This window comes from Xiphophorus hellerii, chromosome 12 (assembly GCF_003331165.1).
Source record: "Xiphophorus hellerii strain 12219 chromosome 12, Xiphophorus_hellerii-4.1, whole genome shotgun sequence".
Lineage (NCBI taxonomy): Eukaryota > Metazoa > Chordata > Actinopteri > Cyprinodontiformes > Poeciliidae > Xiphophorus > Xiphophorus hellerii.
Window position 1 is genome coordinate 11776882 of NC_045683.1, and position 27593 is coordinate 11804474.

Consider the following 27593-nt stretch of genomic DNA (forward strand, 5'->3'; position numbering starts at 1 on the left):
GCGTGTGTCCATTGATTAAGCTTTGTCTTCTCAGTGCGTGTGCTGGCAAACCAGTGATCCTAATGAAGTCGAGTCCATCCGGGCAAGCTGCAGGAGTGCTTCGCAGCACCACCAAAAATGCAACAGCTCATTTGTTCTCAATAGGAGCTGACTTATGAGGCAAATTCACTGTAATTAAAGCCATTTCACATAATGGAAATATTGCACTCTCTATCATAGAAGCAGGGAAATTACTTGCTGCATTATGACTTGTTGGGCTATTGTATAAAATTCGTTGTGGTAAAATTCAGTGGCCTCCCCATCCTCTACCCTCTGCTCTTCCTTCATCCTCCTCTCCTTCCCTCTTCAAATCCATTAGCCTAATGAACGCCCTCCAATTTCCTGCCTCTGGGACAAACATGGGATACAGCATTGTTCTCTTTACTGTGTGTGTGTATACAGTATATGTCAAAGGGGAAAACGCATGCTTTGGTGTGAGTGGGGGTGTGTGTGTGTGTGTGTATACAGTATATGTCAAAGGGGAAAACGCACGCTTCCTGCACGTGTTCATCATGCTTACATGTGGGTTTGACAGAGAAAACAGGATGAAGGGAGTGCATTTGTAAGCTCTCATTAAAATAGATGGGAGTAATCAAAGAGCAGAGTAATTAGCTACGGCTGAGTGGGCGGAGGGGAGTACGCAGTACCGGTGTGTCAGGCCCACCGGTAAACACCGTGATAGTTCACCTCGTTCCATGTGTGGACACGAAGCAGGGGAGTTACGTTGTACAACCCTGAGGGGTACGCTCATTTCAATCTATCACCGTTAGATCCACTGTGTTCTGTACGGCCCACAAAAACATGGTTCTATTGTTAGCCACCACGGACCGGCTCCATTAGCTTCTCTAGAGAAATCGGATTTAATCATTGTAGAAGGATATTGTATGTAGAGAAAAGTTGTATTTGGCAGGGTTGCTTGTACAAAAATACTAAAAACTTGAATAACAAAGAAATGATTAATTTGTCATGATTTGTGAGATCTTAAGCTATATTATTATAGGCAAATATGTCCTGATTAAGGTTTTTGCTTCGGTCCCAGTTACCAGTCTGATTAATTTAAGATTGGGTGTTTGCTGATGTTTGTTCCAAGTCTTTCAATTCAACTACAAAGCGTTTTTCACTCAATATCACTGTCACCAATTATCTAAAAGAAACAAAACAAAAATTCATCAGATCAATAAAATGATGTGTGCAGTTTTTTATTAATCACAGTTATTGAATTGTGATATATGCACAGTCTCATAGCTGTGCATATAAAACCAATCCAGGAGCTTTATGAATTTGTTTTACAAATATTACCAAATATTACTGACAGACGGTGTATCACTTACAGTGGATATCTCACAAATCTTTTGTTTAGTAACCCAATTTGATATTTCTAAGTATATTTTGCATTAGTGCATTTATTGGACACAGTTTATCTGCATTTCTGTGGCCTTGATGAACAGAAACCTTTCTGTAGCTGGATTATTTATTGTAATGTACAAATGCTTTCAGTTTAGAATACAGTGGTTTAGATTGAAGTTAGTTAACAAAGATGCTTTTAAAAAGAAACATTGCCTGAGCCGATGCATTATGATGAAATACATTTTGTTTTATTCATTTACTTGAAATTGTAAACTTTTTATGGTGGAAAACATTTACGTTTTTATTTTTTTTCTTGAACCTCTTCAGTTTTTGGCTGTCAGACTTAATAATAATATTTATTTTAAACTTTTCTCCTGTTCTATTCGACCCTACGTCTCTCAGAAGTAACAGATTGAAGAAGAAAAAAAAAAAATTCCTGCATCTCAGACTTTTGTCCCCCACTGTCACATCTACCATGGGCATCTATCTCTAACTTAACTGCTCGTCTCACATGGGCAAAGATCCTCTACCTTTCTCTCCTCCATTCATTCAGACACACACACTCAGACACTCACACAGCTGCTGCCAACCACTGTGTCATCTCAGACCTCAGGCTGTAAGTGTTATCGCCATCTGCCACGGGGCACTGCTCGTCCTCTTCTGAGTTATTTATTGTGTTTTGGCCGCGCTGGGCTGACCGTGGAGGCAGATAGGACCATGACATTGCTTCACAGAAAGCCGGTTGTTCATTTACAGGTGAGTATCTCACTTGCATGTCCTCGGGGGGGGGGGGGGGGGGGGACTCTGGTGCAATGGAGGAAGGAATAGCATAAGCTGAGTGAATAGATGTTGTATGAGTGATGGCGAGGCCCCGTTTTTGGTTTCTGTTGGCAACCCGAGAAGCCGCCTTGTAATGTTGTTTGTGCATGAGCATCACGGAGGCCTGTCAGTGTTGGCAGGATAACAGGCTGTCCATTTGGATGAACTTCAAGTGAATAACTGCCACTTAACTTCACAAAAGTGCTTAGCTGACTTTTTCTTTGTAGTATTTGATGTGCAAACTGACTCCTTTGTTGCATTTGTTTTTTTGTTCATGTTAAATATGTTTTTGACACCCGATGTTTTGCTTCAATTGCAGTGTAAATATTCACACCCAGTCAACATTTTTGCTTCTGGGCACATTGCAACCACAGACTGTTATTTTAGTGAGGTTTTATGTGGTAAAAAACCACAAAGTAGTTTACAGTGGTTTCTAAGGAAAACTCACTTTATATGGATTAAATTTCAATTATGCTCCTCTTAATCTGATATCTAGTAGTAAAATCTAATCCAACCAATATTCTTCAGAAGTCATCTACTTTGTAAATAGTCTGTGTGTGTTTTAACCTCATAAATCTAGCTGTTTTATGACAGCCTCGTAGATTAGAGAACTTTAGTGAACAATCAGCATCATGAAGAGCAAGAAACACCCTAAAACGATCAGAATGAAGTTGTAAAAGAGTTCAAAGAAGGGTTAATCTTATGAAACATGATCTAAGCCGACAAAGATCTCATGAAGCATCGTTCAGTCCGTCTTCTTTAAACAGAGAGAATATGGCACAACTTCTAAACTCCACCTAAACCGACAGTCGGCAAGCAGAGCATTAATCAGGGGCAGCAGTACTTTAGTGAGGTAGAACATATCAAATATCCACATGTCTCCTTTAGTTTTGAAGTTAGTATTACTTCTAACTTCAAAAGTATTTACTTTCTAAAAAACCAAACCTAAAAAAACACAAAAACTTTCTTTTAACAAGATGGCTGAAAAATGCCCCACAGATAGCTGCTTTGTTGTGTTAGTTGCCTCTTAGTTGGCCTCCTAAGTGTTCTTTTGTGTTTGCTTCATCTTCAGAGCAAAAAAGAAAAGAAAAACCAAACCACAGGTTGAACAGGAGCGCAGAGCGTGATCAATGCTCATGGCACTGGTTATGACCCCGTCGGCACATTTTTGAGCCAGCCGATGACAGGCTGCCGTTATGCCCCTCCGGTTTGCGAAGGCGTTTGAAAACATGATTAACTGCGGTGAAACACAATAAGAATGTGATTCTCATTTGAGCGGTGGGTACAGCAGACTAGCCTGGGAAATCATCCAGGCCCTAATTGCCAAAGCAGACCCTGATTCAAATTGCTGGAAATTACGCACACACAGACGCACACGCCCACACACATGATAGACACACAAATAAACAGATTTATAGAAAATGTATATTACATCTTGTTAATTCAATAAATTTAATACATTCCACAAAACAAACTGTATTCATGGATCTGTGTATTAAGCATTTAATAGTATTTAGCAACTATTACACATAAAAGAAATGCCTATCTTTTGATTCCAGTTGATGCAGTTTTACGTAGTTTATAAAGTATTTCCATATATGACCAATGTATATGAAACTTTTGTAATCTTAGTCATATTTTTGAGTGTTGTCTGAGGCTGGACATCCTTTGCAATAATTTGAACTAAATTGAACTTTCTACACAGACTCTTTCATTTGGAAGCTGATAAAAATAAACCACCTAGAAATTACCAAAAATAATGCCATTTATTTCTTTGTTAGTATCAGAGTATAGTTTGTTTGCCACTATCTCAAACTTCATGGCTGAGAAACATATTGCCATTCTTTTTTTGTGGTGGAAAAGTTAACAATGGAATCTCAAGAGACTAAAAATCTAAATCCCCTTCTCTAAATTTCAATTATTGTTTGTAACAGAATACATTTTTTTTTTTTATTCCCCTTGCGGTAACCAAGATGGTAGGAAATACAATTCTTATAGTCGTGATGTGATAGTCCTTCCCTCTTTGAACAGTTATTTTAATTCTGTTATTTATTTGTTGTTAAACTGACAGGTAAAGTTTTTTTCTTATTGTTATTGAAAATACTAAATCGAACACTATTACATTTTGTTTTCATTAACTAGTGTGAGAACTTGGAAAGAAAATAACTTGGTTGTAACGAACCTAAATATAATATTACCTCGTATGTTCATGAGGAATATTGTTAATCCCTAAATTATTCATACCAAGAGCAGATTTAAAAATATATAATGTTTTAATCCTGATTGGAAAGGAAACTAGCATCTCACAAAAGTTGATGAAACAGAAGACTATCGACTCTACTTTGAAATATTTAGCAGAATTTTGAATAAGGTTTATGCATTTATGAAGGATCTGCAAAACAATAATCAAAACATGTAGATCATTGCTGTGCAGCTTTTTCCATGTTTCCACTATAGTTTTAAAAATCTATTTTTACTGAGGACATCCATCATGCTAATCTTTAGATTCCTCTGCTGAGATTCTCAGAATCAAGTCAGCACTTTGGCTGAGTCACTCCTAAATGTGAATAATACTTCGAGTCAGGAAAAAAAAACATGTTGTTTGAATTACAAGATTCTTTTTTTTCTAAAACCATTGCTGTTATGCAAATATGAGAAAAGTGGGAAAAACAGATTATTTTTTTGATAAATTGGTTTCAGTCAAACTCCAAGTATGCAACAGACCATAGTCAAAGCTTATTCACATTTTTGGAAGGTCAGCTATTTCAAAAGCCATAAAGATGGCCCCTTACATTCTATAAAACTTCTACTGCTTCATTTAAAGATTATTGCTTTCCTTTATTATCAAGTATTTGCTTACTGAAGAGCTCTTCTGGGGTATTGGATATTTTTTATATGAATTTATATTAGTACAATGAAAAAGTTTTTTTGCACAGAAGATTCCAGCAACTCAAAGTTGCACATGTCCTGGGGAAGTGAAAGCCCTCTTGCCTTTACACTTGCATATCGATTTATGGGTGATATAAAGAAAATTTACAGCAAGAATGATTTTGCAAGAGCTACCTCCGCAGAAGTATAAACCGTCTTGTCTCGCTCTCTTCCTCATGTGCTGCTCCGCCCTTCCATTTCATTAAGCAGAGACAGACAGCCAAGTCTGAAGTCTTCTGTGTCACAACTGCTGCCTCCTACTCATGCTTTTATGTTTTCAACCTCTTGCTACACTTTCAAAAGCTTTTTCTTCATATATTCCACGCTTACTTTTTTTCTTTTTCACACTCTTCATTCGAAAAATCATCCATTTTTATTCCCTTGCCCCTTTTGTGTGGCCAGACAGCCGTGTAATTGTGGACCGTGTGAGGAGACGGGATGAGAGGGGGCCTGTGTTGGTCGGCGTCGCGCAAGCGTACCTACCTACAGTTCTCCTTCCAGCCACTTCTTTGTTCTTGCACCATTGTGATGGCCTAGCTAAAGCAAAGCGCTACACATGTTGCTTGGCTGCAAGACTGTCTGCAGCCTTTGTGATAAATATGGAACTCTGTTTCTCTCAAGTATTGTTACTATTCGTCCCCTTTGCCGCCTGTCTGCTTGGATACCTCTGACTGTGCTGCATAAAAGAAGATTAGCTTCACCTCTGAGAGACACATGCATACATTCACAAAAGCACACACAACACACTGTGTGTACATACAAACACAAGGCTTTCCTTGTCACGTTGTCCCTCCGTTCCTGTCCCGGGTGCTTTTAAATTTCTTCGCTGCAGATACTTTTCAATTTGCCTGTATGTGGACACAATGACTGGACTGGGCATGCTCCAACAGCATGCTCTATGGATAATCTTCTAAAACAACCCAAAAATTAAATTTTGGACATATATTTCATCATTCATATAACATGATGTGGTGGAAGGAGAGGGATTTCTATTAAATAAAAATCCCTGTTTTGTGGGGAAAATAATCACAGCAAAAACAATTTAGATCAATTGGATGTTGGAATGACAGTGATCATTGTAAGCAGAGGAAATGAGAGAACTACATATCACACTACACAACTCTGAAACAAGTGTACTGGCTGTTAAACTGGCAACACTGTACAACCATAGATGGAACTTGACTTAATGCTGTGTTTTGATTGTTGATTCTATCTTGCATTGTGTTTCTGTGTTTGTAATGATGTAAAGCACTTTGAAATGCCTTGCTGCTGAAATGTGCTATACAAATAAAATTTGATTGATAGCAATATCCGCAAAGGAGAAGTTAGTTTTGATCAAACAGTGAGGAAATATTAAGATCCCTGATTGCTTGACTTTGTCAGGATTTAACCTCAGGTTGCACAAGAAGACAAAGACATGTGATTGCAAACCTAGACAAAACCTTTAATTTTACAAAAGAAAATAAAACATGGGACATAAGACTCAGATGAAATATGGGGATACTGTATCAGCAATATGTTTTTCTAATAACTGCACAGAAAAAAAACCTCACAAACTTTAAACAGTAAAATAAATTCAACATCAACAAACCTATAGGTGTTTAGAACAATAATAAGACAGGTTTTAAGCTCTCTAGATTAATTCAATTCTTTATTTTTATCCCAATTTTAGTATTCAGTTTAGGAGTTCAGTTCTTTTGTAGGCAGCATTAGTTGTCTGCCAAAGAACTGAATAGAGCCAAAAAAAAAAAAAAAAGGTCCAGTACTGTGAATTGAATAATTGGATCTCATCTGAAATTTTCATGAAGTGTAAGTGAAATTATTTTTGTCATATGATAAGTCATAGACACAAAGAAATAAAAGTTGAAAAGATTTGAGTTGAGTAAAGGGAGTAACAGCTTTATTGTTGAACCTCCAGCTGTTGGTGTCATCAGTGCGGTGACAGTAAACCACACGCTGACCCTTGATGAGCCTTGCTGTCTTTAGTTGTCTTTCCAATCCTGGCCTCTGGTTACAGTAATGCATTTTGTTGCAATGAAAAGGGGTCTATTGTCATTAAACTAGAAAAAATGGCCATAAGCTGCACATGAGAAAGCTTCATAACTAAATCAGAATGTTCTCTCCGGGCTTTTTTTTTTATTAGAGATTTTGTCTCTGTGGTAAACTACTCAGCCTTGTCACTTATCATCATTTACCCCTTGTGTTGCACCAATTTCTTGTTCTTTTTAATTTTTATTCTCTTTTCTCAACTCCCTAAATTTTAAAGGTAATTATTGCTAATAGTTTTGAAATTGACATTTTATTTTTCTTTCTTTATAGCCCACCTGCTCTTCTTTTTCACGCCAGATTTTTCTGTCACTTTATCTGTCCACCTCCTCTCCTGCCTTTCTTTCTAATCCTTCATCCAGAATGCCTCAATCCCTGGTTCTACTGTTTCAATTCTTTCCTTTTCCTTAATGGGGCTAACACTAAATAAATGATCTAGACTTTTGTCATAACTCAATAAGAAGTCAAGTATTTTTCATCAAAAAACAAAAGCAAGATTATTTCATGTTTTTAGAAGCCAAATTTGGTATTTATTGCATGCCACAAGTGCAAAGAAGTAAACCAAGACACACTGAAGTATGAAATATGACAAAAACAGCATGACCAAAAGACATTAAGTGTTTATGTATTTAAAAATAACAAATCACCTCAGGTGTAGTCATGTATATAGTAAATGACTTGTACGGTGCTTTATCTACTTTTTATCACCCTTACACATTTCACTCTACTCTCAGTAATTCACCAATTAAGCTACATTGTAGCTTCACTTCTACAGAAGTGAAGCTGCCATTACACCCTTTATCAAGAAAGTGTTGAGATCAAAACCTGAATAAATCCAACATACAGTATAGATTATACAAACCAAACTGACCCCATTTAAAAATATTATTACTCCTCTTGCTATTTCCCGATTAACCCAGTTTTTTAGTTCATTTTCACCAGCCACACCAAAGCATCATTTCTGCCAGATTGTCCAAGAAAGAAACCATAACTCCAGAAGCCAAATAAAAACCAGGAGACAGCAACCTTATGTCACGTGGGTGTTTTACTGCAAGACGGACTGTTGCACTTCACAAAATGGATGGTTTAATCAGGAAATAATATAATGTCCAAATGGTAAAGATAGGTTATAAAACACCAGCTAAGACGTTAAAGGTTGGATCCAATAGGTCCTCTAAATGGTCAGTGATCCTCATTTCATGAAAACATTGCAGGCAGAGTTAGAAAAGATGTGTGTGAGTGAGGCAGTAAAAATACTGTTGTTAATCCTAAGTGATTTAAAATGCTTAGGATTTAATGTCAGACAGTGAGGAAGAATAAGTCCTCTTTGTACAAATCAACATTCTCTGGTTGACTGTACCGATGCTCAAGGGGTTAAGGCCAAAGGGCAAAACAACTGGACCCAGTTCAAGTTCAAATAACACATTTTCACCTTCCTCTGACCACACTGGTAGATTTTAATGAAGCTTAGCACTGGTAAAGTGTCCTAACATAAAAATGGTGAGGATGCACTCCAGATTCAACTTAAGCTTTTGTTAGACACTGCGTACATTATTGAAAGTGATCAGATGTCTAATTTATGTCGGTTAAACCTTTTGGGGTTCATGTTCTTGAATCGTGACGTCTTTTCATGTGGCGCACACCATGCCTCAGCTGCCAGTCCCCACACCTCTTTTCCATCTTTCCCATTTCCCTCCGCTCCACCCTCATCTCCTTTTTTCTCCTTTCTTTTGCGCCGTAAGTCTCCTGTGATGCATCCGCCCTGATTCTATATAGAGATTCCTACTCACTGTGCTTCCTGCTGTAGTTGCTCTCAGTCTCTCCCTGCTCCCTCCTTCATTCATTGATGTCTGATCTAATTGCTTTTGCTCTCACCCTGGGGACCTGGGCGCAGTGTAACAAGCTCCCAGAGGATGCGCTCCGCCTTCGTCGCAGCATCCCTGAATCGCTGCTTTCTTTTTTATCTGTTTCCTCACTGGCTCTTCCCAGGGCATTCATTCATTAGCAGTTCTAATGCTCCAGCCTCAGGACACTCGGCATGATATTGTGATCCTCGAGGCTTAACTCAATCTAATCTCAGGCTGGCTGCGGCTCAAGGCTGGACAAGGAATGACCAATTGCAACAAGTCCTCTTTTCTATTTGGATTGGATCCCTTGTTTGTTTGTTTTTTAATATATATGATCAAGTGGGGGGCAACAGATGGAGAATAGGAGGGTTTAGTTTGGAAAAAAGCTAGATTCAGACAGAAAAATAAATAAGAGGTGGGAGAGAGAAGTGACAAAGTGGAAAAAGGACAACCTGATAACACGGAGAGGCTCGCAGGACCGCTGGAAGGAAAAATGTGATAGAAAAGGCAAAATAAGAGATGCAGTCCAGTGAACTAAAGCAGACAGGCCGGGGCACATTTTAACAACTTCGGCTGCATTCAGTCACTTGAATTTTTTTTCTGCGTTACACCCCACATTTCAACTTTTCTGTCGCTTGCGTCTCTTCCTCCTTGATCCTTCAGTGTGATATATCACACCTCAAGTGACATCCGTGTATTGTGCCACTTTAAGTGAATCCTGGGGCAAAAACTGCCCACAAAAAAACTCACCAATCAGACTTTCCAGAAGTTTTGTCACACAGAATTCCCTAGTTGATCCAAACCCTATTTTCGCTTGTGTTTGCTAGAGAGAGACAATGCAGGATAAACAGCATGAAAGAAACAAAAGCCCACAAACTCTCAGAGTTGTTTGAGCTCGGTTCGGCATAAGCCAGCTGTTTTGGTGCAAATATAACCTCAACTGTCAGTTTTCTGCTGCATCCCAGAACAACGTACCACAAGAAATACTTAAAAATTGTTTCCATGTTTCCCTTTGACACGAAGCTCATACACAGCAGAGAGAGAAACACCTCGAGAGCCACGCAGCATGCCTGTGTGTGTTCCTGTCTTTCTGTATCGTTAATTTTCATGGTACAACACCAGCAATGAGATCAAAACGGTTTTTCCTGAAGGTTAATGGGTCAAATGCAAAGATCAAAATCTAGTTGTTGCATGCACTCCTCTCATTACAGGCATTTAAAGAGAATTATTTGATACAGATACTCTGATCTTGCCTTCAGGCCTCCCCTGCGAATCCTTCCTCTCTCACACATGCACACACGCTCTGCTGGTCCTCTGGGCCCAGGCAGTGGGATGAATCCAGATATACCTCTTTGAAGTGAGCAAGCCTGCAAAGCCGTAGATGTGTGTGCGTACACATACGCACAACAATCCTGCTTTGTTGGTGCTTGCTTCTTTCATCAGACCAGGTGTTTAATTATTAATGTATGTTAAAATAAATGAAGGCAGAATGTGCGAGCAGATTTGACCCTGCGGCTGTACTGTTTAACCTTTATGCTAGTGTAATCCCACTTGCAAAGAAGCGTGTTCCTGAACGAAAGAACTTCTCAATGTGAATGTTCCCTGCAAAACTATTTATGTTATGGTTCTTCACCTTTTCTCATCTCACAAACTTGAGATTATTGACGCAGAGGATTTTTAAATTGTAAATCCTTGTCAGTCCCCGTTAGTCTGACACCCCTAAATAAAATCCTTCAAAACTGCAAACCTACTAACACATTACAAAAAGCCAAGAGGCCCCTAATTCATGAGGAGCTGGAGCGATATACAGCTTAGGTGGGAGAATGCGTTGACACAATAACTGTTAGATACTCCTCAAATATGTTCTGTATGCAAGCCCAGATTTGAAAGGAGTCCTTGCAATGCGATGCAAGTCTTTTATGAGAAGCATCATACATAAAGAAAAAGTTGCTTGACTCAGTTGAAACCAAAATAAATCAGTTTGGCCTGCATGCCAAAACATTTGTGACAGAGCTTAGATTGCAAGTTACCTTAAATGTAAAGTGAAGCATGGTATTGGCAGCATCATACTGTACAGATGTTTGTTTTTAAGCCAGGAGATTATGTGAAGACAGTGAAATACATCCCAATCAGAAAACATTTAAATTTAAAGGCTGCAAAATACTTGATACTGGGACCTTCACCTTCCAGCGGGACAAAGGAATTATTGGTTTAGCTCAAGTAATACTTATGAGTTTGAATGGCCCTGCCATTTCTGAAAAATGGTGGTTGTGACTTTTCTGTCACAATGAATGGCAGAAATGTTCTTGCTGGCAAACACAGTATGAGCAGCCATATTCTCATTATTGGAAGTGAAATCTGCCAATCAGAGATACGTACAGATAAAAGCCACACACTTGAGGTGAGATTTTAAACATGTGCTGTGTTTTTGTGTCTCTGCAGGTGTGTGGAAATCATCGCCAAGGAAGGCAGAAGTCTGAAGGAGCTCTATCTGGTGTCTTGTAAAATCACAGACCACGGTAGGAGACTTTTTGTTGCAGTCAACCTCCAATGTTATAATCATAACCATCATTGCCCACATTCTCAACAGTGCAGTCATTTGGCTTTTATGGTTCAGCTCTTATGAGACTTGCAAACAGTAAAAACATAATGAAAAGTTTCACACAGAAGGAAGTAATGCCTCTTATTGCCGCTCATAGCGTAGATGAGCATCTTGATATTGACGTTTACCTTCCAAGAAATAGTTTTTGAATGAAATTGGCAGACTGACTCACTTTAGTCGCAGATGTGATGATTTCTGAACTCTAAGGCAGAATTTAGCAGCACAGAATCACTACTGCTTCAGGCAGGATTTCTTTGCATTTGCTTCTGTTTGTGGATTAGAGGTGTTTGCATTGTCTGACAGAAGATATACATGTTTTTTTTCCCCCTTTGCAACACTCGAGCTGGCAGCTTGTATATCCCCCTAGCATCCTCTTCTCTTTTCATTGTGTTTACACTACCTTTGCTCCTCTGCTTGATGCCATTCAGCCATATGTCTTGCTGAATATTCAAGCCTTTCATCAGATGCAGCACAATACACAGTTGGAGTTCTTCAGTACTGAAGAATTAGGAGCACACTGCTGACTATTACAGCATGTGTGAAATATGTGGTTCTTTGTGTAGTAATATTAATCTATTCAGCTGTGGAAATGTGCACTCTACAAATTCTGCTACACTGTGAAGCCAGCTGTTGTTTTTAGTACCTACCTTACTTTAACAAAACTTTGAATCTTATCTTTTCCAGGTCAAAATACCCTTTGTATCTATCATACTTTAATTCAACTCTCTCTAGTTTGAACCTTTTTGCCATGAGAGTGCACTACAAAAAGATTGTATGAGTATGAATTGTTTGCAATTATTGGAATGCTGATTTCTTTTAAAATAAGTTTTATGGTTGAAACTACACTCTAGGTTTGTTAATTTGCCTTTAATTGAATCACAAGAGGTCTGTGTTCTACATCATGTAAGATTGGGTGCATATCTAAGTAAAAGCAATAAAAATGGGCAGCCTTATGACAAGTATTCTTGAACTGGCCACACATTTTAAAGAACCACAGCGTTATATATTACTAAATAATGTGTTATATAAAATTAGCATATTAGTCAAGTCTCTTTCAGTTTACTTTTCTCTCAAAGTTTCAACATCTCCAGCCATTTGTTTCTCTCTCTGACCTTCATTACCTTTGGACGGACTCGCGGCTGCTCTCCGTCTTTTTACATTCTCTATGCTAATTGTGTTTTTCTCTTTTCTACGAAAACCATTTCATGTCAGACTCTAATTGTGTCAAGTTTCCCCCAGGATGTTTTGAATTTGTCATGTGTGTTGCACAGAGTAAGCTCTAAAGAGTTTTCTTCTTGATGAGCTGCAGTATTGTTGGAAACTTCCCTGAGTTACACCAACATTTAGCACCTTGACCTCTCTGAACCAGCGCTTTAACTGTGCCTCCAAGTGTATAAAGTGTTGTGTGGGTGTGTTTTTTGCTGGAGTTTGATTAATGACTTAAAGATCCCTAAAATACATTACAGCAGAAATGTACACAACCACCTCCTTACACATCCTCATTTGTTTGAGCATCTCTGGTCATTTTGACCATGATGAATTGCTGATATCTGATCTTCTTCCTTTGCTAATGACCCCTTTGGCCCTCTCTGGCCACTGATTGGGTTGGAATCTGTTTGTGCTTGTGTGTATGCTTGTCCTTCAAGGATAAAGATGTCTTCTGGTTGAGCTCTATACTCTAACTCATTGATTGGTTGGTTTCCTGCTTCTGCTTCTGCTAAATTAAATAACAGAAATGAGATTTTACATCTGCCTCACTGGCCCATGTTTTTTTCCGCCCATCTCCTGTGTAATTATTTTTATTAATGGCCTCTCTGAGTGCATTTGAGATGTCCGCAAGCCTCTTATGTTTGAGTGTTCTGTTTTTTTCGTTTGTTTGTTTTTTTCTTCTTCTTTTTTTTGCTTCCAGATTTGGCTTCTTTGCCTTTTTTATAAGAGCATTTAGAACAGATAGACATCAGAAAATGCAGATTTTTAAAGACAGTGCCTGCATCGATATTTTGTTTCTTTCTGTGGATTGTTTTGAAGAATTATTGTATTTATGGTAGTAAAAGCACCTTCTACTTTAGATTGTGCTGGCAGGTTTCTGCTCATCAGAGAACGATTGTTACATTGATTAAAAACTAATGTGTATTTCTTACACTGTCAGAAAGAATTCCTGCATTGAATTTAGCAAAAAGCAGAGGAAAGGAGAAGGAGGAGTATAAAGCAAAATCAGTTGCTTATGGTTTATAATTTTACAATATTCAGAGCATGACCCATAAACTATTTCAGGCTTTAAAGATTCAGTGTATTCCGCTCCTAGTGATCAGTAAAACAAACACATTGAAAATGTTGCCTGGACAATTTCCTGACTGTTCTCTTTTAGGTATGCACACAAAACACAACTTCTGCTTAAAGTGACGAACCACAGATGGCGCTCCTAGGTGCACTGTGCAGAAACTCCTTTCTCCTTCATCTTCTCTTGATGTTTATAAACCAATGAAAATACTGATAATATTTCTCTTCCACCACAAAGCTGAAAGTCTGGAGGAGGCGCAGAAACCTCTCATACATGGAGAAGTTATGGTAATTCTGCAGAAGCATCCAAGAAACCAGAAAAAGAGTAGGGAGACGCCTAGATGATGTGTATGTGACACTCGTGAGATCTTCCAAATTTGTAGTAATCCGGCACAATATAAATATTTTTGGACATCCTTAGGGCGGTCTTAAGCCTGTGTGAAGGGGCTCTTAGAGATCATATGTGAGATTGTAAGAGTTGGCTCTTCTTCCAGTTCAAAATAAGACTCAAGATGAGACTACCTTTTATCCAAACCATTTAAACGGCTTTTATTGTTGACATTGTGACAAGAAAAGGAGGACTGACCATAATGGTCGTACTGTGTCCAACTTTTCTAATATCACGGTCAGGTCATTGTTTCATTTCTTCAAATTAAGCTTGAGCCTCACTGGCTGCTTTTTTGGCTGCCTGGGTGAAAGCAAAATATTGTAACTGCACCTATTGTGTGGATGGATGATTTGTCAACTACACATGAACCATGAACCAGTCAACATGATAGCATCTAAATGCTATCATTTAGGACAGGGGTGTCCAAAGTGGGTCCTGGAGGGCCAGCATCCTGCATGTTTTAGTTCTCTCCCTCTTGGTAGAAACAGCCTTCTCAGCATGTCAGTGTTCTCCTAAGGCCTCTAATGAGCCATCATTTGATCCAGGTGCGTTAAACCAGGGAGAGAACTAAAACACGCAGGATGCCGGCCCTCCAGGACCCACTTTGGACACCCCTGATTTAGGAATATGGGAGCAAGAAGGTACTGCCATGAAGGCAGACTTATAATTTATTCTTTAAAGAGAAGGTCTGTGAGAGCAATAAGTTTATTAATTAATGAACTTCTAGCAGGACTGCTACTTTTATCTTGTCACCTTTAAGTAGTAGTTGTTATTGTGTCTTGTCTCTATGCTGTAACTGCAAAGTAATTTCCCTGCTGGGATGAATAAAGTACTTCTATTCTATAATACTGAATACTGTTGACCAGGCTGCTTCTAACATGTGATATGAAGGGAAATGTTAGAAAGTGGAAACACAGCACAAAAGTGAACACAACATGGAGTCATATCTTAACAAGATGTCATTATCTTATCATGGATAGGATTTTAAGCATAAGGAAACTCCACATTTTCAAACTAAAATACAATTGCATGTTGGTGTTAATTGCTAATATGTAAAGTAAGGCCTGTTTAGTTTAACAATGCTTGCTGAGAGATATAAGGAGTGATTCACTTCACTGTATAGGGTAGTTAGAGATAACAAGGTGCATGAATCCTGAATCATTATTATAGAATGTATTCAGTTTCAGCCTTTGACCAAATGTTATTTAAATAATTCAAGTAATTTCTCTAAAAGTTGACACTTGAGTGTCAGGCCCTCTTTGGTTTAAGAACGTCCTTATGTACACTCACTTATCACTCTCATGGCTGCAAAGACACTCTCCTATGCATGCAGTACATATTTCACTTCCATATTATAGTGATTAGTTTTATTTAAAAATATTCAGGTTTGCAAACAAAAGTCTAATGTTCCCTTAGATTATTAAAACTATTTTAAAAAAGAAGTACCATTTAAATCTTATTTTATCTCCCATAAAGCTAAAACTAGCTATCTGCACTATACAAAGAGCTTATTTTCAGAGTATCTCTGTTGAATGGATGGTGGTATCGCGGGTTGTTTCTCTGGCAGAGATAACAGAATCACTATAACATTGAAAACTGATCCCGATGAGAAAACTCTCTCACCTTCTCTGCTGTTGTTAATCAGATCTCTTTGCCACCATTTTCCTCCTCAGTGACCAACCGGCTCTGTATCCTGATAGACAGTGATGCACCCTGGTCTCCTTTCACTCTCGCTCCAGTTGTCTGTTAGCCTCCTTTTGTTCTCAGTGCGTGATTTGCATTAACATGAATCCATTTGCTTCTGCATTCTATGTATGTGTGTATCTGGCTGCCCTTATCTTGTCACCTGGAGCCCACCTGCTTTATCCAGATACAAAAACAGAGACCCTGGTGCTGCTGCTCCTTACATATGGAAATCCTCCTCCTTCACCCACACAGCCCTGCATGATCCTTTGCATTCTTAGTCCTTGCCTCCTGTGTACATTTTCGAAATGCAAGACCAAGTGAAACACCTGTGGGAGATTTTGTGCTGGCGAGAGAGGAAGGAAAGTGAAAGCTTTACTCTGCTTTTGGAGGACTTTAAGCAGAGCTGGTATATATTAGCAAAGTTGGAAGATTTATTTTAGGGCTCAAGATAGATTTAAGTAAACCTCTTTTTCCCTTTCTGACATGTACAATGTTTCGGTACTAATGTATTTAACATTTCCAACTCTGAGTCTACAGTTCTTCATACATTTTAAAGTGTATATTGATGTGTATTTGATGTTCTTTTTTTTTTTGTAGTTATAAAAATGTGAGGTGGGAGGAGATCTCCATCCAGAACTGAAAAAAATGCGTACTGTATTGTTAGGATGCATCAATAAAAAAATACAACAGCTTTGATTTGAACATAGTTTGAGATTACAGCAAAACAATTATATCTTCTTTATAAAAGAAAAAATATTCAGGGATTTCTTCATGTTAATTAATTTTATGGCACAAAGTCAGAGTTTACTGGCATCGATTAAAAAACTTTCTTACATGTAGAAAAGTTGGTGACATCACTGTTGTGGCATTTATCACATGCTCAATTTTCAAGATGCAAAAAGAAAGGAGTTGATGAGTGGTTATGCACCGAGCGATGATCGGCTAGTCATAATTCAAAAATCCAATCTTTTACCAATCAGTGAATGTGCCATACTTTAGTATCTGCGGTTCATTCAATTCAAGAGAGCATGAGAGAGCAAGATATTCAGCAGATTTGCTTGAGAATGTGAGGCATGTAAAAGGAAGTCTCAATAAATTACTGCAATGGTCTATTTTTTTTATCCTTCTGAGCTTTCAAACTGTCAGGAAACATAGGATTTGAATTTGCTTGTTGTGTGTTATATCATGGACAAGGACTTTGTAGGAACTGTGCTGTAAGCCAACAGCAGGTTATCCTGCTGCTCAGAATACAAACAATAATAGTTGATCATAAAAGTTGAACATAATCAACCTCAAAACTTTTCTTTTTTATTCCTTTCTGTTTGGTGAGGCAAAGTTGCAAAGCTGGTGTATGTCATAGATACATCAGTATGTACAGAACTATCTTTTCTTCCTTATTGTGATTATTATTTTTTACAAAATTCAAACTGCTTGAATGATTGTAGAGTTACTTTACTTTTCATTGTTTTAGCAGATGAAAAAATAATCACTGGCCTGCAGGTACTTGAAATGAGAAAGTTTGGGCAAAATTCTGAGATCAAGAGTTTCAAAGAGCTTTTAGTTCATATTAATTTTACATACATCAATTTAATTATCTTCAGCGTGTTGATTTTGACTTCAAAGACCTTATACAACAGTATTTTATGCCATAAAGAAAATACAGCTTCTATATAATATCAAAAATCTTTGAAAAAGAAATAAAAAGTCGCAACGATGTTTACCCTAATACAATTAAAAAAACAAAAACTAACAGCGACAGCCCATCATCCAGACTGCTGTGATTGTCTTGTGTAGTTTTATAAGAAGGATTGAGCCCCTCAGATTGTGCATTTTATTGTTTTGTCCATCTGTATTTACCCATCTGTGAGCTTGTGGGATTATTGCTGTCATTCAATTTTCAGCGTCCGATTCTTTTATTTCATCACCAACTTTGTGTTGACTACTTCATGTGGTCAACACAAATCTACATTTCCCCCCGTTGAACACATGCATATTTCTGCTGCCTGCCTTCATTCCTGTTCCAAGACCGAACCCCCTTTCTTTCTCTTTTCCTCTCTAGTACCTCTTTCTTTTCATCTTAAAGCTCTTGCTTTTATCATATGTGCTTTACTCTAAACTCACTGAACATTGATTGATGAGGCTTCCATGCCTCTCCCCTTCAGCCAAACTGTAGGAATGAAGTATGCCTGTGAGTGCATCTTGACTTAAGTGTGTGTCTTTACTTGTTTAGATCCCTTTTTGTGGGTTGTTGTGTATTCACACTAATGTTCCTTGCCGCTGGGGAAAATTGATACACAGTTACTCCCTGAAGTATCATATTGCTTTTTATAAGGTAAGGTTACTTAGCATAAAAGCAGCTGCAACAGCACAGTAACTACCTTACAGACAATGAAAGTGACATGTGATTATTATGGTTCCTTACATAGTCTGATGAGGCCATCAGAATACGCTCTAACCTCAAGAGTTACTGTGCTTGCTTTTAACCTTAAGGTACTGCTCTGTTTTTATTATTCTGTATTGTTTGTAGGACAGATGTTCATGTCAGAAGCTTTAGCACAATATCATTTAATGCCCTCGATAAGGACCAGCGCGCTATCTGTAAAATGTCACACCATGCTGGAATAGTAGCTTTAACGAAAAGTGATGAAGACTAAAATTAGATTATCACTTTCTGCATTTATATGTTACATAAACAAGTGTTGGCCTGGATATCTCTATACCTTTTGGGCTTTGTCACATCTCTTTTCTCTTCAAGCATATTTGTGTTTTTCTCCCCCGTAAGTGTTCTCACATATAATGGAATGTAAATGTAGATAGTGTAATAGCTTGTTTGTTATTACCCTATCGCTGTTTGCCACTCAGAGGGTAAATAAGGAAGCAGCATTTGATTAAAATGCACAGAGCGGGACAGCAGATTTATGTGGACTGCTAAAGAGAGCAAGTCTGTGGAAGGCCTTTGTCTTTTGGAAACGATTTTAGTGCTGTTCAAGATGAGAGAGTGCAGGGAGTTTATTTAAGATTATTTTGTTTGTCAATTTTTGGCCAAACGTGTGTTTCCACTTCAATTCAATTCAAAGGGTAGACTTTCAACTCCGTAATCTGTCCTGGTGTTGAGGCAGGTAGAAGTAGAGCATGCAAAGTAATTCAGATTGTTTTCAATACTCCATTATTATATTTTAATTTCATTTTAATGTATTTATTATATCACAGACATCTGTAGATTTAGAGAGAATAAATCTTCCAATCAAAGTAATATTTTAGGGTTTTAAAAACATTTTTAAAGATTTTTTTAAAGCTCTATAGGCCTTTATTTAACAGTAAATGTGCAGGACATGGAGAGGAGAAGGAAGGAGAAGACATGCAGCAAATGGCCCAAGGCTGGGAATCAAACCCAGGACAACCACGTCGCGGGCCACAGCCAGGGTGTGTGTGCTCTAACAGCTGAGCAACCCAGTGCTCCCGACTTAAGCGGTGTTTTAGGATGATTTACATGATTACATGATTGAGGCACACATAAAAACATCTTCAACCCTTCCAACGTTCTGAATTAAAAGATTTATAGTCTTAACCAAAGAGCGGTGTGTGTGTGAGCGTGCGCGTAGGCATATGTGTGTGTGTGTGTGGGGGGGTGTGTGTGTGTGCAATGATCATAATTTATTAGGCATTTACATATTTCGTCAGAATGTGGAGTGATTTTAATGTGGTTGCAGCGTCATTGCTGTAAAAACAAAAAGCTGAGGTTAATGTTTGAGAACATCGAGTTATTATGCCAATCCAAACTCCTGTTTATCTCTCCTCTGCTGAAAATAAACCTGCATCTGTGAATTATATAAAAGTTGCTACAGTAATCTTTTTTAACAGACTTTAGACTCAATAACTTTCACTCGAATTGAGTGAAAATGGTTTGAAAGAATGGATAGTTTGTGACCTTTTTTTTTCTTAACCTCTTACTCTTAGAACAAAAGAAACCTCAACTGGGATCTAAATAGTTATTCCGAACTATAACTTATTTCTACTAAAGAGTTACTTATTTGCAATAACATCTGGCAAACAGCAAGGTGTCAATACAAAAACAAATCTCTTGTATCATATCATTACATCTGTTCATAAAGTAAGGGAAATAAAAGTCAGTTTACTATTTTTCAGTTTTACTGTTAACATGTCAGGACATGGCAAATATATATGTATAAATATAAATATATAAATAAATGCAAATATATGGAAGAATATTAAAGTACAGCTTTATTTATTTCTACACACGAAAATCATAAAAAGACTCATGGAACAATTTTTTTTTTTCTTATTTCCAGAAAAAGGCAAAAATTCCCAGTGCACAGACTATACCACCAACGCTTTAATTAAAAATTAAGAAGATAAATTGGAGCCAGGTGCCGCTAATCAAATGCACTTGATTAACTAATCATAAGCGAGTGTGATTGCATCTGTAAAAACAAAAGAATTGGCAATTTTCTGCTCCATGGTACCCAGGTGTATATGAACACAATGCCAAGGAGGAGCGTCTTTAGTCTTTGAGAAGTCATGGTTGGTCACAGTTATTTTGGAAGACTTTACTAGGCTGTTTCTGAACCTTTTTGAAGTCTGGTCATTCTATAGTAAGACACATTGTACTTGCCAATTTCCCTAAGGTGTGGACATCTTAGCAATCTTGTAATATAATATGATTATCATTACAAAAAGAATGAAACTCTGCAGCCAGTGTGTGAAATCTTAAAGTGTAAGCAGGAGAGATAAAAAAACCACCCCTCAATAAGTACAATTAAGGCCAGAATTAGACAAAGCATTGTCAAATTTAGATTTAAAATTAATTGTGTTCAACCAATAAGTTTGTTTGTTAGGGAAAGAGATCTCCCAAAAATAAAATAAAACACATTATCATTAACATTTGAATACAAAATGGCATGTTGAAAATAATTTGTAACCTTCAATCAATCAAATTTATTTATTTTTATTGCTCATTTCAGCTCTACACAAAAAGTGAGCAAAAAAAAACAAACAAATGAACAATTGAAACATTATATTTCGCCAAGTGCCATCATCAAAATGTTGGTTAGTGTTTCATTTAATATGATTCAAAAGCAACTTTAAACAGATGGGCTTTTCTTAATAATCTACAGAAACTTAATGTTTTGGCATTGCAGCAGTCAAGCCCTTCTTATAATTGCTGACCTGGATTTTGCATATTTCCACTGGTATTAAAGACAAAGCTTTGAGTTTTTGAGGTTGGTACAATAAAACACTGAATATATTGTCCTTAACTTTATGCCTCGTTTGCATTGCCTCATTTATCCAAATAAACCACAAACCTTTTGTTTATTAGACAGATTCAACCACAACATTTCAGCAAAAATATCAGTAATATGAGCATTTCAACTCAACACTATTTTCAAAATTGTATCGCCCCTGTAATACTAATGTTGCTACAAACTCTTTATCATTGTAGATGTCATTGTTTTCATTTCAGATCTTAAATGCTGAAACATGTAACCATCACAAGTGTACAAGAGAGCAACCCAGGGAAAATCTACCTGACCTCAATTTCATTAAGTACAACAATAAAACCAGAAAGTCCAAACCCATAAGTGACTCCTGTCATTATCATTATGACCCTTATGACCAATATGCCAGTAACACACAAAAAGCATTCTCCAGAAAAATTTATAAGGGGTATGTTTACAGTTTGAGGCGTATAGGAGATGGTGAGTTTGAGCAGCATAAGTGTAGCATATGCTGTAAAACGCTGGACACCGAAAGGGCAAAGGCTCATATACTGTTATTATCTCAGCAAATCAATGGTAGTGCCAGAGCCCTGGGGGACAACACAAAATAATATGGCGAGCTTGTAGCTGGACTGCAGAGCTGTCACACTCTTTCTGAAGCATGTGAACATGAACTGGAGGTAAAAATTGTCAGTTAATATGCCCATTTCTATTTATTACATCAAACTAATAATTTGTAGAGAAATTGCCAAAGAAAGTTAAACATATAAGGACATCTATTTTAAAAATGATTTCATTTAGGTATTACTTTATCTAAATGAATGTCCAAAACTGTAAAGAGATCCTAAATATGTCATTTGCAATTTCCGAAGAACGTATTCACTCAGAGGGCAGGATTGGTTTGTCTAAAATCATGTTGGAGCATTCTAATCATTTGGAGCATTCCTAAATTTAACGGCAAGCTGGAATTTGATAAAATCAGTAGTTTTTACTGATTTGAACACTTGCAGACATATTTTTCTTGCTTTATAAACTCAAAATCATTTGCTTTGTACATAATTACTTGTGTTTCAGTTGCTCCTTGTCACTCTGCCAAACACAGAGAAATGTCTTTGATACTCCAAGAGCCGTGAATGCTGCAGGTTCTTCTGAAAGTCATTACAATACAAATGTACATTTATAGTAAACACGCTTATTTGTTAGATCAGGAAACGCTAAGCATGATCTACAATAAAGTCATGAGCCCCAAAATACTGTAGGTGGTCATTTCAAATAATTTCAAAAGCTGGCCAGATTTTGAGGGATCTGGAATTGGTTTATGCAGGAACCCAATCCTGATCATTTAAAAATGTTTTGATTATGACCCTTAGCAAATGATTGTGATTGAATAGGGAAATTCTTACCAAGGACTCCAGTTCACATAATTATTGCAAACCTATTAACTGAGACAGCTTTGAGAGGCGAGGTAGACACATGGGCAGGTCACCAGTCCATTGCAGTCTATATAATCTGGAAATTAATTTATTGCTCACCATTAGTTGAGAACTCTGACCAAAGCAGCCACAGAAACAACAATCCATTTCCTTATGTTTAGCAAAAAAAAACAAAAAATGCTTCAAATGTCAGAGCTTGTTTAATACTTAAACTCTTGTAAGAAAAAAAAAAGTAAGTAAAGAATTTTTTCTTCTGTAAAAATATTTCCTTGGCTCCAGACATGGAAACTGCAAATCATCTTGTCTTCGTTTATAACTAATAACCACTTTCCCTTTTTCTGTGTGTTTGGAAAGTTCATCAGATGATATGTAGGAAATCTGAGAGGGTGATAGGTGAAGGTGGGGGGGAGCAAAGACAGCTTAAAAGGTTTGGATTTGAACCTATGCAGAGGTTCCCAACTGCTTGACCGCTGCTCAAGTACATAAATACATCTATAGGGTTCCACTCTGCAGATTCTTTATAGTATTGAAATTTCCATTTCCTTACATCAGCCTTTGGTGGTATTTACAGATAGGAGAGCAGTGCAAAGAAGCAGAAATTGAATTAGTTTCCATATATTGTCCTCCCCTCCTCTTTTTGCCACTAAGCCCTGTGGTCTATCCACTGTTTGCCTTATAGGGGAGAAAAGTGAGTGGGGGGGTTAAGCAGTGAAGGCTTCAGGCTTATATGCTTTCCACCATTTTACTTGTCCCACACTTTTTCCTCTCTCAGGGTACAAACTAACACACAAACCTCACTTTGAGGATTACAGCCAGGAGAGCCTCGATCACAATTACACACACAGTCGCTACACATTTATTATAAGATGCACTTTAGAGCTTGCTAATATCCTCTTCCACTTACACTATCATATTACAGCTCGCACACATTGGCTTAACTTTTGGGAAATGATATTCGTGCCTCTGCTATTTCGGGCTTAACCATGAAGAAGAATGTTTGTAATGACTTCAGTGTGTGTGTTTATCTTTATTTAAACACATATTTGTGTGCTTGACTGTGTTTATAAATGTGTATGAGCGTGTCCAGCAGCAGTGTATGCGCTGCAGGTAAGAAGCAGCTCTAGTAACAACAGGCCCTGTTTGTGTTTATGAAGTTTTTATAAAAATGGATCAATTTGCTCAATCTCTTTCTCACTCCTACAGTCTTTTCCTCTTTCTCTCAGGCTTGTAGTTTGTAATAACAGCATGCTTTAAGTGTGCCTCTGGGACTCAATAACACCAAGCTGTGGAAGTGTGATCAAGATGTCCCTGTTATTGCTGGCTATAAGGCATTTGTTTATAGAAGTGAGACATTGCATTTTCCTACTTTTCTTATTAGTTCCATTGCATGTCTTCGAACATGACAGGTCTTTCTCCAGAGACACCATCACATGCACTGTGCCACCGCCTCAGAGTAGCACCGCTACAGCCCATGGACAGGTGTAAACTGTTCAGCATCCTTTTTCTCCCAGTGGTTGTCTCATTTTATTTTCATGTGCATCACCGCCCTCAGTTTCACGTGGCATCTTGTACTCCCAAGCTGTCCCTCTCTACTTATCGCTCTCAGGTGTGAATGGAGCTGTCCTCCAGGTTAAGAAGGTGCTGATGTATGATGGAGATCAGATCTGGGAGTGTTTAATAGTTTAAATATCCAGCTATAGTTAGCTTGGGTTCCTTAGGGCGATTCTGGCTCACTGTCAGTGGCGGCTCCTGCCCCTTCTGACATAACCAGGCACATGTCTACTCCATGTCATATTTGGCATATAAAGCAAATTGTGATTGCCTTTAAATAATTAGAGAAAACCCTTATAGTTTTCAGATGCCTGAAGGGGTGCATTCATCTGTTCAAACAATTGCAAGCAATATAAACACCACATGAGCATGTAGCCATCACCCTGCTCAGGAAGAAGACGGGTTCTAGAAAGGAAAACATTTCGGTGTGAAATTTGTGCACCAATCCCAGGACAAAGTAAAAGACTTGAAAAGATGGTGGCTGAAGTTGGTAAGAGATCGTCATTGTCCACACTGGTTGATGTGGGTACAATTGGGTCTTCCAACTGCATACTATGACCCTAAGCATTCATCAAACTAGTTATAAAGTGGCCACAAAGTGGAGTAGTCCGGTGCTCAGTCCAATAAAAACAGTGGTCAGAGCTGAAAAGGTGTGTGAACAAGGCTGCCTTAAAAACTGACTTAGTTGCATCACTTTAGTCATGAGTAATGGGAAAAAATTGGCAGGATGCCTAAAATGTTTGATGCAAATCTTAGTTTAAAATACATTTCTACCAAATACATTAATGAACATTTCTGTCATGATTCTGGCATTCAATTAATAAATGTCATTATCATTATCCTAGCTTGCCAAAAATTGACAAAATTCAGCCTGGTTTAATGTGGCAAAAGTTCTATCTTTTTGGTGCAGTGTATTTAAATATTTTGGTTTAACAGTAAGTGCATTGGACTGGTAAATGGGTTGTCACTGTAGTGTTTTAAATAAAGAACAAATCTGAAAATTCAAACTGTTTTTATTGGCATGCACCTAATCTTTTATGGCAGTGAATTAAATATTACTTTGTGGTACTAATACAAAGGTCAGATAAGATAATAGGAAGCATAATTGCAGTCATTCAGTTTTTCATTTTGCGTATTTTAATCGTAACTATTCATAAATAATACCAAAAGTAATATATTTTTTAATATTTATAATGAAATTCTACTTTTTTTTCAAGCAAAGCATATTTCTATAGTCTATTTTATTAACCATGACTTGCCTGTTCTCTTTAGCCAAGTTTACTTAGTCAGTCATACTACTACTTTGGGCAGAACCCAAAAAAATTATGACAACTTAGTAACAACATGTTGTTTACGGCCATCAGTCTTCGCTTCAGTTAAACTTTTAATCGAAAACTTTCTGACATGAAGGTCATTCGCTCCCTCATTTTTCCAAATCTGTATATTTGAGAGATAAAGCCGCTGCTAATCCCTTGCAAGGTCAGTGCTTGTATTGGATGATTATCCCCCACTGTTTATTCATACTTCCTGCTGATGTCATTTCCTCCTGCTGGCTATGACCTTTGACCTGTCATTTACCTCCTATAGTTGCTTTGGTTTTTTTCCAGCATGATGACCACGCTCCAAGAGAACATCCCTGTCTTTATCTCTGTAGGATTCCAGCTTACATGAAGGTTACTGGAGTATCTAAATGCAAAATCTGTTTGTACTTAAAAGTCACTTTTTATTCCTAATATTTATTATGCTTTCTGTGCTTTTGATTTACTCCTTTTGTCACCGTCTGTTGTTCTGTCTTCTTATGCTGCTTTTTTCCTTGTTACACAAAAGCATGGCTGTTTGGAAGCCATCATAATTCATAGCATATTGGTCATGTTTAAATCGTTTTATTTCTTGTCTCCTAAATGTGGTTCAGCAATAGCTCTGGCAAGCAGCCACAGTGTCACACGGGTTGCTGGCTTTTCCCCCCCCATTGTTTGATCGATGGCACCGATGAAGCAAAGGTAACTCGTTTGTGTGCATGTACAGGATTATAAGATAAAAGGCATACAAAAATGCTCTTTAAACATAAAAGACAGTGGGAAGTTGCAGTCTTGGCACCGTTATCATTCATTACCAAACAGCATATGTGCCTCATTCAGAGTGCGTCTGTCTTTTATTTTGTTTAGGTTCTGTTTGAGATCACTTAACTGGCAACAAGGTCGATGCTTTCACCTTTTGGGCCAAAACTTTCTGTGATTTGAGACAGCTCTTTTAAAAATATTTTCATTGTTTCAGTTCTGAAAAATCCTTTTTGTAATGCATTTAAAGTCCTTGAGACCCAACTCCTATGTTCAGTGCTAAGTTCTACTTCCACATCATTATCCACACAGTTTTGCACCATGGTTTGAATAATATATTTCATTAACTTAGTCTCTGAAAAGCTGTGGCCTTTGTTGAGTATGTCAAGCCTCTAATTATTTTCTGTAAATTCTGTTTTTAGTGAAGAAAGTGAGATTTGGATTAAAAGCTTTCCATCTAAATTTCCCAAACTCTGTCTAATAACTTTCTGAAAGGCTCGATACGTTCTTAAAAGTTTTTTTTTTTTCCAGAAAATGTCTCCCGGCTTTTATACATTTCTGATAAATGGATGTTTTTAATTACTTGTTTAAAACAAATCAAACACAGTATTTCAGATAACTTGAGGCTAACAGTTGAATAGGTCTGATTTATGAGTTTAAGTTAATGAATAGAGGAGAAAAAAAACAGGTTAAAATGTTAAATCACCTGAGGGTGAGATAAAATAAATGATTAACTACATTAATCTAGTGAAACATAATTGAAATTTTCAAATGTCCTATCAGGACATATTGCTACGAGACATGGCATGTGTTGCCATCAGTATACTTGGTGATGCACAAGGATTTTACGTTTTCAGTACAAAACCATTTGTACTGAAAACAATGCAGTGGTAAATGAAGTCAAAGTAAATAAAAATACCTGATGTAGTCAGTAACTGATTGGTTGGTTATTCTTTGAGTTAAACAAAACATGTGACAGTAATTAGCTTACTTGACTTCACCATAGCTGTCTCCTTGTACTCTGCACTATTATTTCATGGGCCAATGTGTCCACATCTTCTTTTGTCTTTCAGTACACTCCTCATCCTCGTCTTGTTTTACTCTTCTCCTTGTTTTCTGTTTATCTGCCTACCCTGTAAGGCTGCATGCACACAACAGCACTAATCAGATGTGTACCTGTGGAGTATAGTTTGTCAGATCAGTGTGACACCTGAACATAGGAAGGATTAGCAGAAGGGAAGCACATTGTACTTTAAGCCTTCAATTATATGCCTGATGCCCAAATACAGGAAGGAGACACAAAGAATGTGTGTGTATTTGATAAGTATGTGTA

General features: G+C 37.5%; 1 protein-coding gene across 1 annotated transcript in view; it reads left to right on the forward strand.

Moving 5' to 3' along the window:
* fbxl17 (F-box and leucine-rich repeat protein 17) overlaps window positions 1–27593 on the forward strand; it is a 255864-nt gene that overhangs the window by 158493 nt on the left and 69778 nt on the right. The window contains exon 9 of the mRNA XM_032578944.1: window positions 11469–11545. Within this exon, the coding sequence (XP_032434835.1) occupies window positions 11469–11545 (77 nt within the window). The remainder of the gene's footprint in view (window positions 1–11468; window positions 11546–27593) is intronic.